Source organism: Aythya fuligula, chromosome 2 (genome assembly GCF_009819795.1).
Source record: "Aythya fuligula isolate bAytFul2 chromosome 2, bAytFul2.pri, whole genome shotgun sequence".
In the NCBI taxonomy this organism is placed as follows: Eukaryota; Metazoa; Chordata; class Aves; order Anseriformes; family Anatidae; genus Aythya; species Aythya fuligula.
This window is the reverse complement of record NC_045560.1, coordinates 130,368,724-130,381,542: the sequence shown is the minus strand read 5'-3', so window position 1 is coordinate 130,381,542 and position 12,819 is coordinate 130,368,724. Positions and strand designations below refer to the sequence as shown.

Genomic DNA, 12,819 nt, shown 5'->3' with positions numbered 1-12,819 from the left:
AAAGACCTAGATTTGTTTTAAATGCTTGACTCTGCTTGGGTATGTTACCTGTTAGATCAGCTGGGCAATGACAAAGCAAACAATACCACATCACACTGAGAAAGCAGAAAGTTCTGTCTCACACTTTTATTTGCATCACTTTCCTTTTGCATGTCTTTTAGAAAGACATAAAAGTGTGTGCCCTGGAGCGCAATCTGTCTGGTCTGAAGACTTTTGTCAACAGATCACCTCTGTTTATCTTGCTTATCAGCTGTCATGTAAAAATACATAGCCCTGCAGCTCAATTCTCATAGCAGCCTCTTGCATGAAAAACAAGGTTTTCTTTCATCTGGAATGGAAATTACCATTTTGCTGTGATATGGATTAGGTAAATTCTTACACTCACAAGGAGATAATTTCAGGCATTTTTGTTTTAATTATGGTGATTTTTATATCAATGCAGAATTTGAAATACCCTTATGGAGCTTGTAAAACTTGCTGTGATGGTCAGTATGCCATTAACACTAAAAAAAGCCACTTTAAAAATACTACTGCAGTTCTGTGTGGTGTGTAATGACGCATGCTTGGAAGCTTGTCTCAACAAAAGCTGAATCACAGCCAAAGTAACTCTTTGAGTTGGCTCTACGCATTTACTATAATCTTACAGAGAATGATGTCCAAAATAGTTATGAAAAAAAAAAAATGTATTTGTGCAGTTCTTTAAAGACTGTTATATACCGATAAAGTTCTCTATGACTATGCCTGTTTACAAAATGGGAAGGATGAAACATGGAAAGGTGAAGTGACTAGGACCATTGTGGCAACCTGGTCTGGTGGGAGATGTCCCTGCCCATGGCAGGGGGTTGGAAGCAGATGAGATCAAAGCCCCCTGCAACCCAAATCACTCTGTGATTGTATGATCTGGTGATCCTATGAAGAGAATGCCTCAGTGTTTTATCTTTACTAGATGAAGGACAACAGGATTAAAAGACTTCACAGAAAATTGAGGATTTGTTCATTCAACCTTACAATGGCAAGCAATGATCTTTGTTTCCCCCTCTGTACCACTTTTATTACAGTCACCGCGAAAATGCAGACTTCAAACTGCAATTAAACAAACAAACAAACAAACATTGTTTGAAAGCTATTTTTCTGGAAAATAAGTTAGCGTTTACTGTGTATTTTAGAAATGTATGGTACTTCAGTGGTGTTTCAGTTTGCTGGTTTGATGTTAACCTGACCACCAGACCTGGCAGTAGGGGGAGCCAGAGAGGAAGCAAAAGAGGCCGTTTCACGGCTTTCAGGGGAAAATCAAGACGTAAGGAGGAAGAATAGCCCCTGCCTGACTGCCCCTTTGCAGGCGCTGTGACCCGCACCGCCCCAGCGGCGGGCACTGCACCCCACCTCACACCCGCCTCAGGGCAGTTCCCGCTCCCACCCCGCGCATGCGCAGCAGAACCCGGCGCCTGCCGTGTAGCGGCAGGGCTAGCCCCGCCTCCGCCGGGCGCGCATGCGCAGTGCCACCCCGGCAGCGCGCTGACAGCGAGCGGCGGTGCCCTGAGGCGCGGTGAGCCCCGAGCCCCTGGCCGCCATTTCGGGGCGCGCTGCCAGGCCAGGTGAGCCCCGAGCCCCCCGGCCGCCATTTTGTGGGCGCGCTGACCCCCCCCCCCCCGCGGCTGAGCGGCGCTTTGCGCTTCCAGCCCTGCCGGCTCGGCTTCGGGAACCCTTGGGGAGCCCTTCGGAGCCCTGTGAGCCTTTGGGGCGGCTGGGTGCCGGTGCCCCGTGCTCTGCGTGGACCGGTGGCTGCTCTGCCGCCGCTCTCCGTGCGGGTCTGAGCTTGCGGGACGCAGCTGTCACGGGGCGAGAGTGAGCTGGGTGAAGATCCTTCTTGTAATTGCAAGTGGCGGTGTTTAGCTAGAATGTGTGTATAATGCTGTTCTGACGAGTTTCTACATGTAATTGCCTACTTTCCCTCCGGTACGTGAGGCTGTGTAATGGTGCTGGGTGTCGAGGCACTCGAGGGTGCCTGTCACGACAGACCCTGTCCGTGCTCAGAGGGCTGTGCGGAGCCATGCAATGGCTCAGTTTGAAGGGACCTTAAAAATCAGCCAGCTCCAGTCCAGAGAGGCAAAGACCATTAGATCAGGGTGGTCAGACTGGGGGCTCATGGGTCATGGCGATTGCATTTACTTACTTTTTGATACTTCCCAGTGCTATTTTTTATGAGCACATCTGCAGGCGTTACACAACTGTTGGCTGGGTCATCCCATCTCAGAGACGATACCGCTGAAGTAGGAAGTTATCTGGAAGGCTTATGAAAGGGCTGGGTTGCAAAAAGGAAACAAACCTGCAAAGTTCAGAATGCCCTTGTGGCATCGAATGAACTTGTGGTTCTGTGGTGGGTGTGTCAGACGCAATGTATGATATGCAGATTTGTATTTCACCTAGCTTGTGCCAGATAGACATGCATGAATTAGTAGTAGTTTGTATTATTTAATAATGCTCAAAAACATAGATAATACTTTAAAATGACTGTGGGATCCTGCTTTTTTACGTAGAATCAAAACCATTTCATATTTGTGTTTGGAATAAAAGTCTAAAAGCATAGCAGAATAAACATCAAAAAATAAATTGGGGGGGTTATTCCCTTCTAATTTGGGGTAGTTACATTCATTTAAACCACACTTAAAAATAGACTAAGCTGTGTGTCAACAGTCTTGTAGTAAATTACAGTGAAGATTCTACTATTTTTAAACAAACAGACCCTGGGTTGTACACTGTATCTAAAAATGTGCTTGTCTGTAACCACACTTACTTTTCAAAGCAGTATCTAAATGTAGAATCCCGTATATGCACTGTCTTTTGAGGTTCTGTACTTGATAATGTTTTTATGTTACACCTTTATAATCACAAAGTGTAGAAAACATCGTGTAACTTACACAAAAATTTTCATATTTTTGAAATTCATTTTTCTAGGGTAAAGACAAGGACATACTTCTGTATTCTGTATTCAGGAGAAAACATTGCAGTCCAGAACAGGGGGAGTAAAAGAAGTGGAATTTATTAAAAAAAAAAAAAAAAAAGTTTAAAGTCATAATAATTTTTACCAATGTCCTTTTGGTAGGTTTATATATCAAAGAAAACATGGCGGATCCTTGGCAAGAATGTATGGATTATGCAGTTACTTTAGCAAGAAAAGCTGGGGAGGTAAGGATAAACTATGTATAACTAATAATGTTATTTATTGAAGCTGTGTATGTAGCTTTGTTGTTGAGATATTCTTCTGAGGAGTTTTTTTTTTTTAAATAGCACAATTGTTCAATGATATTCAAACTCAAGATTAGAGCGTCTTTTATGTTTTCAGATTGATTAATTCAAAAAAACAATTTTGCATCTTTCTTTGGACCAGAGGCTGATAAAGACTAAGGAGTATCTTTTATTTCTTAAGTAGGTCTTTAAAAAAAATAATAATTTCTGAATAGTGATAAACAAAGAGCATCTGTTTTATCCCTTAATCCATACCGTCCCCCCTACTTTTTGAGCACTTAAAAGCTGTTGACAGTCTTTTTTGTGAACACCTCAGTCAGCTTTATACAGTGGTGTCTTGTTTTGTTGGCACAAGATATCATATTGTTTTCTCTTTATGAAGACTGTTATACATCTGTAAGAAAGAAGTGGCAGTACTTTACTGTTTCTCAGTCTCAGATGGCTTAGAACAAGAAATAGCTTCCACATTTCAACACACCCTTGTCGTAAGTGTGGTTAGCAAATGTTCAGTTATTCGTGGTGGTTGTTTGGTACATCTGTTTGCAGCCAGAGAAGATGGTCCATATACTAATTCTGTCCCCTGCAGGTGTAAACTCTGCAGAATGTTGTCCTATTAAAGTCTTCCTCCAGAAAAACTTTCTAAATTACAGTAAAATCATTTTCTGGGCTGTGAGGCATGGGTACTTATTCAAGCTGATTCTGACAATTTTAAGATCATAAATGCAAGGCCTACTTAAAAATGCATGATGTAATCTCAGTCCTAAGTGTTTCATTCAACACTGTGGTATTTAAATTCATAAATTCACTACTTGTTCTAACAAAATAAAGCTCAACTTCATGTACCAGTGTAAAGGTCATGTAGAAGTTTGTGCAAAATAGGGACTGGAGAAAAATGCAATGGTGAGTCGCAGCTCCTGCAATTAAATCCAGGTTTTGTCACTGTTTGTGTTTTCGTATGCGCAGTACAGAACGCTATGGTTATGGCAATGATGCTCAAATTCTTATGAAAACTAATTTTTTGTACTGCTAATGAAGAAAGCTTTTTTTTTTTTTTTTTCTTCTCTCCATTTGTTAACAGATAATCTGTGGAGCACTCAAAGAAGAAAAATCCATTATGACTAAAAGTTCACCTGTAGATCTAGTGACTGAAACTGATCAAAAAGTAGAAAGCTTCATTATTTCTTTGATAAAAGAAAAGTATCCTTCTCACAGGTATGGCTTCTCATCAGTACATTTTTGTTAGAAGTAAAGAGGTGACAAAATGGAAAACGTATGACTTTGGTTGGTAAAATTTCATTATCATTGTCATGCTGGAAAATTATAGAAATCTCCCTTAGTCTTAATATATTAAGTGTTTTAAAGAAGTATTTTTTTCCAAATTCTTCTAAATTAATTGCTCACTAATTTTGTCATTAAGTTAGAGAAATATAGTAACAAAACAGGGCATCCACATATGTCTAGTGACATAAGTTTAGCCCTGCTCAAGGCTCATGCTGAGAGATGCTTCAGACTGAGCCAGCTGTAAATAACTTCTTGATGGTTTATGTTGGAGAATCAAGGGTGGCCCCAAGGCACCAAATTTCTTGCTGTTGGCTGTTGAAACTAGCATACACTCACAGTCCAAGCTGGATGGCTTCCATGGTACTGGGTGTACCTCTGGCAAATCTTATATAGTGTAGAAAATCAGATGTCCCTGAAAGAAGGCAGGCTCTTCTGATTCTGCGTAACTGGGAGTCTATCCTACAAAATACTAATTTCTGTATTTTTTAACAGATTTGCTAATTTTTCTTGGATTTCCCTGGAAATTTTCTTAATGTAGCAGTATATGTGAAACATAATATGTATGGGGCTAGAAGAACTAAAGTGATGAAAGATGTCAGTAACCTGACCAAATCAGTTTAAGCTTACAGATGTGTGTAATAGCCATGAAATAAGCTTCTATGACGCTGATAAACATTTTAAAATATTTTAGTTTGATCATGCACTATGCTCTTCTTCAGGAAGAGCTCTGATTTGGAATTCATACCTTTACCAAGTTACCTTTTTCACAGAACTTGTAAAAATAAACAGTTCTGAGACTCTGTAACTTTCTGTCGTATTTGGGTTGAAATCAGACTAGCAGTTACAGCAGCGGTCTAACCACCGGTACTTGACCACAGTAGCTTTCTTCAGTTAAAATACAGGCAAAACCCTGTGCTTTATAGCACAAAGTAACTGAAAGGTATAAATAGATGCAAGTATTCTAGCCAAAAATGAATGATTTCGTTACTGGAAAAAATATGAAAACTTAAGTGTTCTTAATGGTAAATTCTGGTAAGGGATATTAAAACATAATGTTTATTTCCCCACATTTGAGGTTCATTTCTTACATTACAAATTTCAATGCAAGCTTGGTCAGATGCAGTTGGTGCTTTCCAGCTAAGTTCTGCATTTCTCAGCTTCTTACGTATTGCACTGATGGTGCAAAAACCTCCATCTCACTTTAAGAATTGTAATTTCAAGGACAATACAGTGACTCAGACTTTTTAAACAATCTCTTTGTATCTTTTTAATGCATTTGCTACTTCAGCTTCATCGGAGAAGAATCTGTTGCTGCTGGGGAGGGCAGCATTTTAACAGATAACCCCACATGGATTATAGACCCTATTGATGGAACTACCAACTTCGTACACAGGTTTACCTTCCTTGTTTTTATGTTAGCTGCTTAACTGATAAACACTTTTCTTTCTTCAGTTTCAGGAAAGTAACACTTTTTAACTTTTAAATAGTTTTAAAAGAGATATCGTGTAATTGTTAATGGTTACAAATTGGTTCTTGGAATTTACTGAGAGACATTGTCCAAACCTCCTGTTACCATTTTTGTACTTCTGTGATGATTATGGTAGTCTCACTGTAACCAAGAGCAGAAATTCCACGTGAGACCCGTACAGTGCTGGTTCATTATCTTTTGGCACAGGTGCCAAAGATAGATGAACAGATTTTTAAAAGTAAAGCAGCATGAGTCAGAATTCTGAGTTGCATCTTCAGAGAGGTTTTGGTGAGAGGCAATAACAGTTCCCAGTGCTGATTTCTAACAAATCACAAATTCACTGAGAACTATGAGCTGCTGCCATAAAAGAAAGCAGAATTATCAACAGTGACTGCCTAGTGGTATTTTTCATTAGGGTGATGACTGTAATTTCAGGGTAATGACAATTGCCTATTCCCTCAACTTTGAAACATGCTAAATTTTGGCACTGGTGAGCTTTTCTGAACATACTCGATTCTCATTTTGAAATGACTGTTACTGTGTGGGCCACAGCTTTAAACTGGTCTTGAATCCTACTAAATAACATGTTTATAAAGCTGCAAAAGAAAAGAACTTAAGTCTGTAATTTTGCAGAGGATAATTAAAGCAAATTCTTTGGAACCATAAATTGTAAAATAAAATTAAAAAATTGGTAGACCGTTAAAAGACTTAGCAACACTGGGAAGCAGCCCATTATGTTGTATACACTTGCACTGCCTTCCTTCTTTCCTCTGCATTCTCCCTTCTCATATCAATATCTTCTGTATTGCTTTGATAGAGAGGGGAGGAAGGGGAGATGACTTGCTTATTCTGATGAGACCATTTTGGCCAGACAGTTTGTTCCCTCTAAAAACAACTGTTAGTAGCATAGAGGCTTCCTTGTGTTCTTTGGCTGTAAAATAGTAACAGTCCCTAAGCCCAGATGCAATGTGCCTAACTTCAGTGAGTGGAAAAGTTGGTATTTGCAGTGGTAAATAGTGTTGTTGAGTCTATTTTTGTAGTAAATGGTGCAAATCCCAGAAAACCAGTGTTTCCTACGTTTCCCGTGTTTCTTTTTCAAATATGTTACATTTAAGCAAGCATCATTTTTGTTAAGCATAAGCATGGTAATAAAAGTATAGTATCTCACTATAAATTAGTGAAATATTTTGTTTTGTAGGTTTCCGTTTGTGGCAGTTTCAATTGGCTTTGTTGTAAACAAAAAGGTATACTTTTTATTACTTATTATCTAATCAAGCAAAAGCAATTAATTTCTTGTTTCTAGTTATTACTAAGATTCTTATTTTTACATTAAATAGGAAGAAAGGAAGGGGGAAAAAAAGGCACCAACCTTAAGGTATCTTTATCTTGCAGATAGAGTTTGGAATTGTGTATAGTTGTGTAGAAGACAAGATGTATACTGCCAGAAAAGGAAAAGGTGCATTTTGCAATGGTCAGAAACTGCAAGTATCAGGCCAACAAGGTAAGTGGAACAAAGTTTTTTATTTTTAATTTTATTTTTTTCTAATAATAATTCCATTTATTTTGAAAGTGATGCCTCCACACTTTTAGGCTTGTGCTAAAAAACTTGAATATATCCATGTTTTTCTTTGCAAAGATAGGCTTTTTTGACTATGGGTTGTTCAAGTTTGAGAAACACCTTTTATGTTCTCTTTTACGCATTTATTGTGCTTATGATCTTTGCAAGATCAGCAGTCAGCGGTTGAAGATCTTATTCCTTGTGTGTCTTTGTTTTTTTTTCGTAATTATTTATTTTATTCCCTATGCGTCTAATCACTCTGCATTTGTTCTTTAGAAACTGTAACAAATCTATCAAAAAAAAAAAAAAATTGACTTCTTCCAGGTGTGAACTAGCATGGGTGTAAATTAGTGTCACTGTAGTATACTATACCGTATGCAAAACAAAATCCACACGTAAAATGGGGGGCTTTTAAAAATCTGAAAACTGTTAAAACTTTTTCTAGCAGTAGAATTTAATTTAATAAATGGCATAAATTAATGGATGTACACAGTTGAACCATCTCAAGCTTTGTTGGCTTTATTTAATTTTATCCTGCCCTTGTACCTGTAGAAAAAGATACTTACATCCAGTATATATAATATTAACACTAAAATACTTTACTGTTATTTCGTTGTATAAGAAAGCAACGACATAAACTCTGTTCAAGTTTAACCTGCATAATAACTGTAATTAAGTAACCAAGTTGTACTGTTGGAAAAGTAATTTTTTTTAATTTCTTTTCCAGACATCACAAAATCCCTTGTAGTAACAGAATTGGGATCTAATCGTGATCCAGAGACTATAAAAATAATTCTTTCTAACATGGAAAGACTTCTCAGTATTCCTATTCATGGGTAAGATACTGTTTATTTTTGATCTTTACTGATAGTGCTATATACTGTCATTTTTAGGATGGGTCAGTTACATTCCATATAACAACGCAAAAGTGAAATGTGATCTAAATGTTATTGTCTAGTAGCTTCTGCAGAGAAACTAAGTGTGTTGCAACTTTTTTTCAGGCTGGGACACAGATAAGAAAACCCTAACAATCAGATAGTAGTGAGAACTGAAGCATACTTGGGTTTGCAGGACTAAAAAGTACTGTATTTTGTAGGTTAAAAAAAATGCATTATTTTGACATACACATGGAGTAAAACTGGAGCAGTTATGTTAGATTAAAGCAGCTGTATTAGGTTTTAGTTCTCTTTCCCAGTAGTTATGACTATCATTTTTTATTTTTTTTAATATAGAAGACAAAAGTAGATCTCCCTTTTTTTATTTCAGTGCTATATCAGTGTTTTGAATTTGTTGAAGTAATTTAAATTACCTACAAACTGGTCTTACTTCAGTGCATTCCATGTTCGCTCTTTTACAGATAAGCTGAAGCCTATATTTCCACAAATTATTTTGTAAAAAGGTAGTTTCAGTAGACAGTTTTCTGTTGTTCAATGAATTCTACTCACATTTCTAATCTAAAAGCATTTGTAGTTCTATGCTGAGATTCTCAGGATTCTTGTTTTAACATCTAACATTTGGACGGTTTGTACTTTCAAAAGGTTCCTGATGTTGTTAAAGAATATATGTTAAATTACAAGTAGGGAATACGTTTTAGTAGTGTTTTCGGTTCAACTTTGGTATTTTACTTCTAAAAAGTAAATATATTAAAGTAAATTTAAGTTGCTTAGCAAGTCGCAGCAAGAAGCTGTACAGTTACATTTTAATGTAAATTTTACTGGTGATTATAATTATTTGTACAAGTCGCTTATTAATTACATCAACATTTCCAAAAGAAATTGGTATTTGGAACTCCAACAATGCTTTGATCGCTATCCAGACTGAATTTATACTATGTAATTTAATTTTTATGATTACTGCTGCTAGTATATTTTGCAAGTCAAACATGCGTACTGAGCATCTCCAGAAAAACTGAAGTAACTGCTTTTGCAGTTAGAGAACAATATGCCCTCAACCTGAATTCTTGTATTCAAAAAGTAAAGTACAATATCTCTTATTGTTTCATGGGTAGGTATCTTCCATAATATGTTTTTTAGGTTAAGAAGTTATTCAAGATTTATTTTTGCTCTAAACCAAATTATTTAATGAAATTTATACATGTTATTTCTGGAAATTTGCTATACTCACAGAGCTGTTCAAGCTACTAAAAAAATAATTGGGACTTTAGTTCCACATACTTGTTTCACTGCAGCATTCAATCGCATTTTCTCTATCTCACTTCATTTGCATATGATGCTTTTGTGTTCTGTGCTGTGTACACAGACATTGTGACTTTCTTACAAACTGTTCTCAACTAAAAACCAACTATGTCTCCTTTAGGATTAGAGCTGTTGGTACAGCAGCTGTGAACATGTGCCTTGTGGCAACGGGTGGAGCTGATGCCTATTATGAAATGGGGATTCACTGCTGGGATATGGCAGGGGCTGGAATCATTATTACTGAAGCAGGTGGTGTTCTCCTAGATGTATCAGGTAAATACAGGGGGAATGCATGATACTCTGTCATCCTTTTAAATAGCTAATTTGGAGCAAAAGACAGCTGAAATGGCAGAGAGGTTTTTCAATCATCTGAGTTACAACTACTGAACAAGAGTTCTCATCCAGTTAATGGAGAGACTCAATTTAATTTTCTTAATCTACAATGCAACCTTTTACCCTCTTGGCTAAGTACCTGGAAAAAAAAAAGGCAGTAAACATACTGAAGAAAACTTAAATATAGTTCATATACTATTTCTTTAGAGTTAAATGCATTTTTATCCAGGAGCAGAACTTGGTCCTGAATCATTTATGCCTTTTTTTTTTTTTTTTAACTGCTCATTTTCTTACCAACTTCTAATTTTTCTCCAGCCATAAGATAGTTACTTTGCTTGTTTTTATTTTTAGGTGGACCATTTGACTTGATGTCTCGAAGAATAATTGCAGCAAGTAGTCGAGCTATTGCTGAGAGAATAGCCAAAGCACTTCAAATAATCCCTCTGAAAAGGGATGATGCAACTAATTGAATACCAAAACTATGCCTTAAATGTAATTATGCAATGGTTGTCTCTGTTATGTGGTGGCTGTTCTACACCTTAAACCTGATAAAAAGGTAGATAAATAGATGGTAGTCTTTCAGTACTGGTAGTTCATGATGGGAAGTAGTGTTTTGAGATTGGACCAACATCTAAGTAAGCTTTTACTGCTAGCTATTCTATTTCACATCACAATCACACATAGATTTATGAAAAGAAACATATAGGTAAAGCTACAATTTTCAAGTTTTATGCTACACTGGAAGACGTAGCAAGAGACTCTTTGATGTATAGTTCCGTAAGTGACAAAACAAAATTCACTGGCTAAACACCACATAATGACACCTGATCCCAAACCCAAAAAGATCAAGGCAGTACTGTTTTCCACTCTCTATCCCTCCTTCTGATGGTTGCTTTCTTCAGTGTTATCAGCGTTGTTATGTATTTTCTAGAGATGGTTCATGCATTTCCAGACCTTTTTAGTTGCGTGTAGTTTTGACTCTAATTTAAAGCCTTTGTTGCCTGTCTTTGTTTTAGTTCTACCTTTCTTATGGTTTCTTATTATATACAATATATTCTTCTGCCTCGTATGTGGCCAGTACGCTTGCAAATTCATTACAGTTGGAAAAATAATATTGTGCCAAAAAACACATGATTCTCTCAAGAATAAGTTCAGAGCACATCTCCTCTCAGCAAATGGACTTCCTCCAAATTACGATGAAGTATGATTTGCATTTGTCCTTTGAAATCAGCTCATACTAGGTCCTTGGTCTTATTCTTGGCAGTTATAACAGCCATTAATCTTGTTTGTGTTTCTCCATGGATGAATGTGTTTCAAAATCTAAGGAATCCTTAAAGTTCAAGAGAATTTGCAGCAACTCATTTGGCAAACAGTAAGCCAATAGTCCAGGTTTTTTACATCTTTTTGTAAGTTATAAAAACAGTGACCAAGCACGATCAGGTTTCCATTGTGTACAGGCACAAAAGAAGTGTATATAAACCTAAAGTGTTTATAAATCTGAAGGTGTTAGTATACTATGTGTTCATTGTTCTAAACTTCTAAAACGGATTCTTTGCATTTTTGTATTTAAAAATATCAGCCTACTGGTTAATTAATGCACTTTAAAAATTATTTAACTTAGCTCAATTTTTAGACTGATTTTTGTGTCTGAGGTTTCCAAAAGAAAATTATATTATAGTGATGGTCCAGTGAAATCACAGCAATGCTTTAGAAAACCTGTCTTCTTGTACTGCTGTCCCACTACTTTTATTTTGGAAAATAATGTTCTCTGTCTAGTAAGATCCAACAGCTCTCTTACTGTAAATTTGAGTCTTCTATGTGTGGTGATATTTTTCATGCAGATTTTTCAGAAATATTTAATTTGAAATTGTATCTAATGCCAAATGATTAATACGAATGAGATCAGCAATTGCCTGATACTTGAAGGTCTTGTCAAAAAAAAACAAACTTCTAAAGTAACTATTTGACAAGGACAGGAACTGTTTGAACATTTTACTGTAACTTTATTGCTGTAAATGATGTGGGATCATCATTATTTCTTGAAGTATGTTTATTATACCATTTCTGTGGTAGAGCAAATCCTGCAGAACTTATTTTTTAAACTAATAATTTGTGAAATGGAGGCATACCTTAAAAAGAATAAATAAGAAAAAAAATAATGAGGTGGTGATGTGGTTTAACCCAGCAAGCAACTAAGCACCACACAGCTGTTTGCTCACATGGGGCTTGGCTAGAGAACTGAGAAGTAAAAGGTAGAACTTACGTGTTGGAATAACGTCAGTTCACCAGAACAACAGAGGAAGGGAAAATAATCATGATAAATAAATATACTGAACAATTCATATTGTTCAGCATGTCGCCATATGTTATGAGACACCCCTTTGTTCAGTTGGCATCAGCTGCCCAGGTTGCGTCCCCTTGTGCACTCCCAGCCTGCCTGCTGACAGGGTGATGTGTGAAGCCAAACAGTCCTTGGGTCTGTGCAAGCACTGCTCAGCAACAACTGAAACATTGGAGTGTGTTATCAGCATTATTCTTATCCTAAATCCAGAACACAGCACCATACCAGCTACTAGGAAGAAAAGTATGATTCATAATTTGTTGCAGGGTCCCAACAAGCTGGTTTTTGGGGCTTAAAGCTTTCTCTGAATTGAACACTTTTTCTTCTTAGGCTCTGATACACAAAGATCATGAGCTGTGGAGCCTTTACAGATGCGGGGTTGTGTATACACCTGCAC

The 12,819-nt window shown here is 37.1% G+C and overlaps 1 protein-coding gene across 1 annotated transcript; it reads left to right on the top strand.

Annotated features, from left to right (window-relative positions):
- Positions 1 to 1,509: 1,509 nt before the first annotated feature.
- On the top strand, positions 1,510 to 12,612 carry IMPA1 (inositol monophosphatase 1). The gene is made up of 9 exons (XM_032181800.1): positions 1,510 to 1,595; positions 3,104 to 3,186; positions 4,325 to 4,458; positions 5,816 to 5,920; positions 7,194 to 7,239; positions 7,388 to 7,496; positions 8,281 to 8,389; positions 9,870 to 10,021; positions 10,433 to 12,612. Exons 2-9 carry the CDS (start codon positions 3,124 to 3,126, stop codon positions 10,549 to 10,551), a joined length of 837 nt encoding a protein of 278 aa, XP_032037691.1. The 5' UTR covers positions 1,510 to 1,595; positions 3,104 to 3,123; the 3' UTR covers positions 10,552 to 12,612.
- Positions 12,613 to 12,819: the final 207 nt, after the last annotated feature.

Coding starts and splice junctions, on each gene's coding strand:
- IMPA1 (XM_032181800.1), top strand. CDS start 3,124: ATGGCGGATCCTTGGCAAGAATGTATGGATTATGCAGTTACTTTAGCA. Junction 8,390..9,869: donor CTCAGTATTCCTATTCATGG/GTAAGATACTGT, acceptor TGTCTCCTTTAG/GATTAGAGCTGTTGGTACAG. Junction 10,022..10,432: donor TGTTCTCCTAGATGTATCAG/GTAAATACAGGG, acceptor TTTTATTTTTAG/GTGGACCATTTGACTTGATG.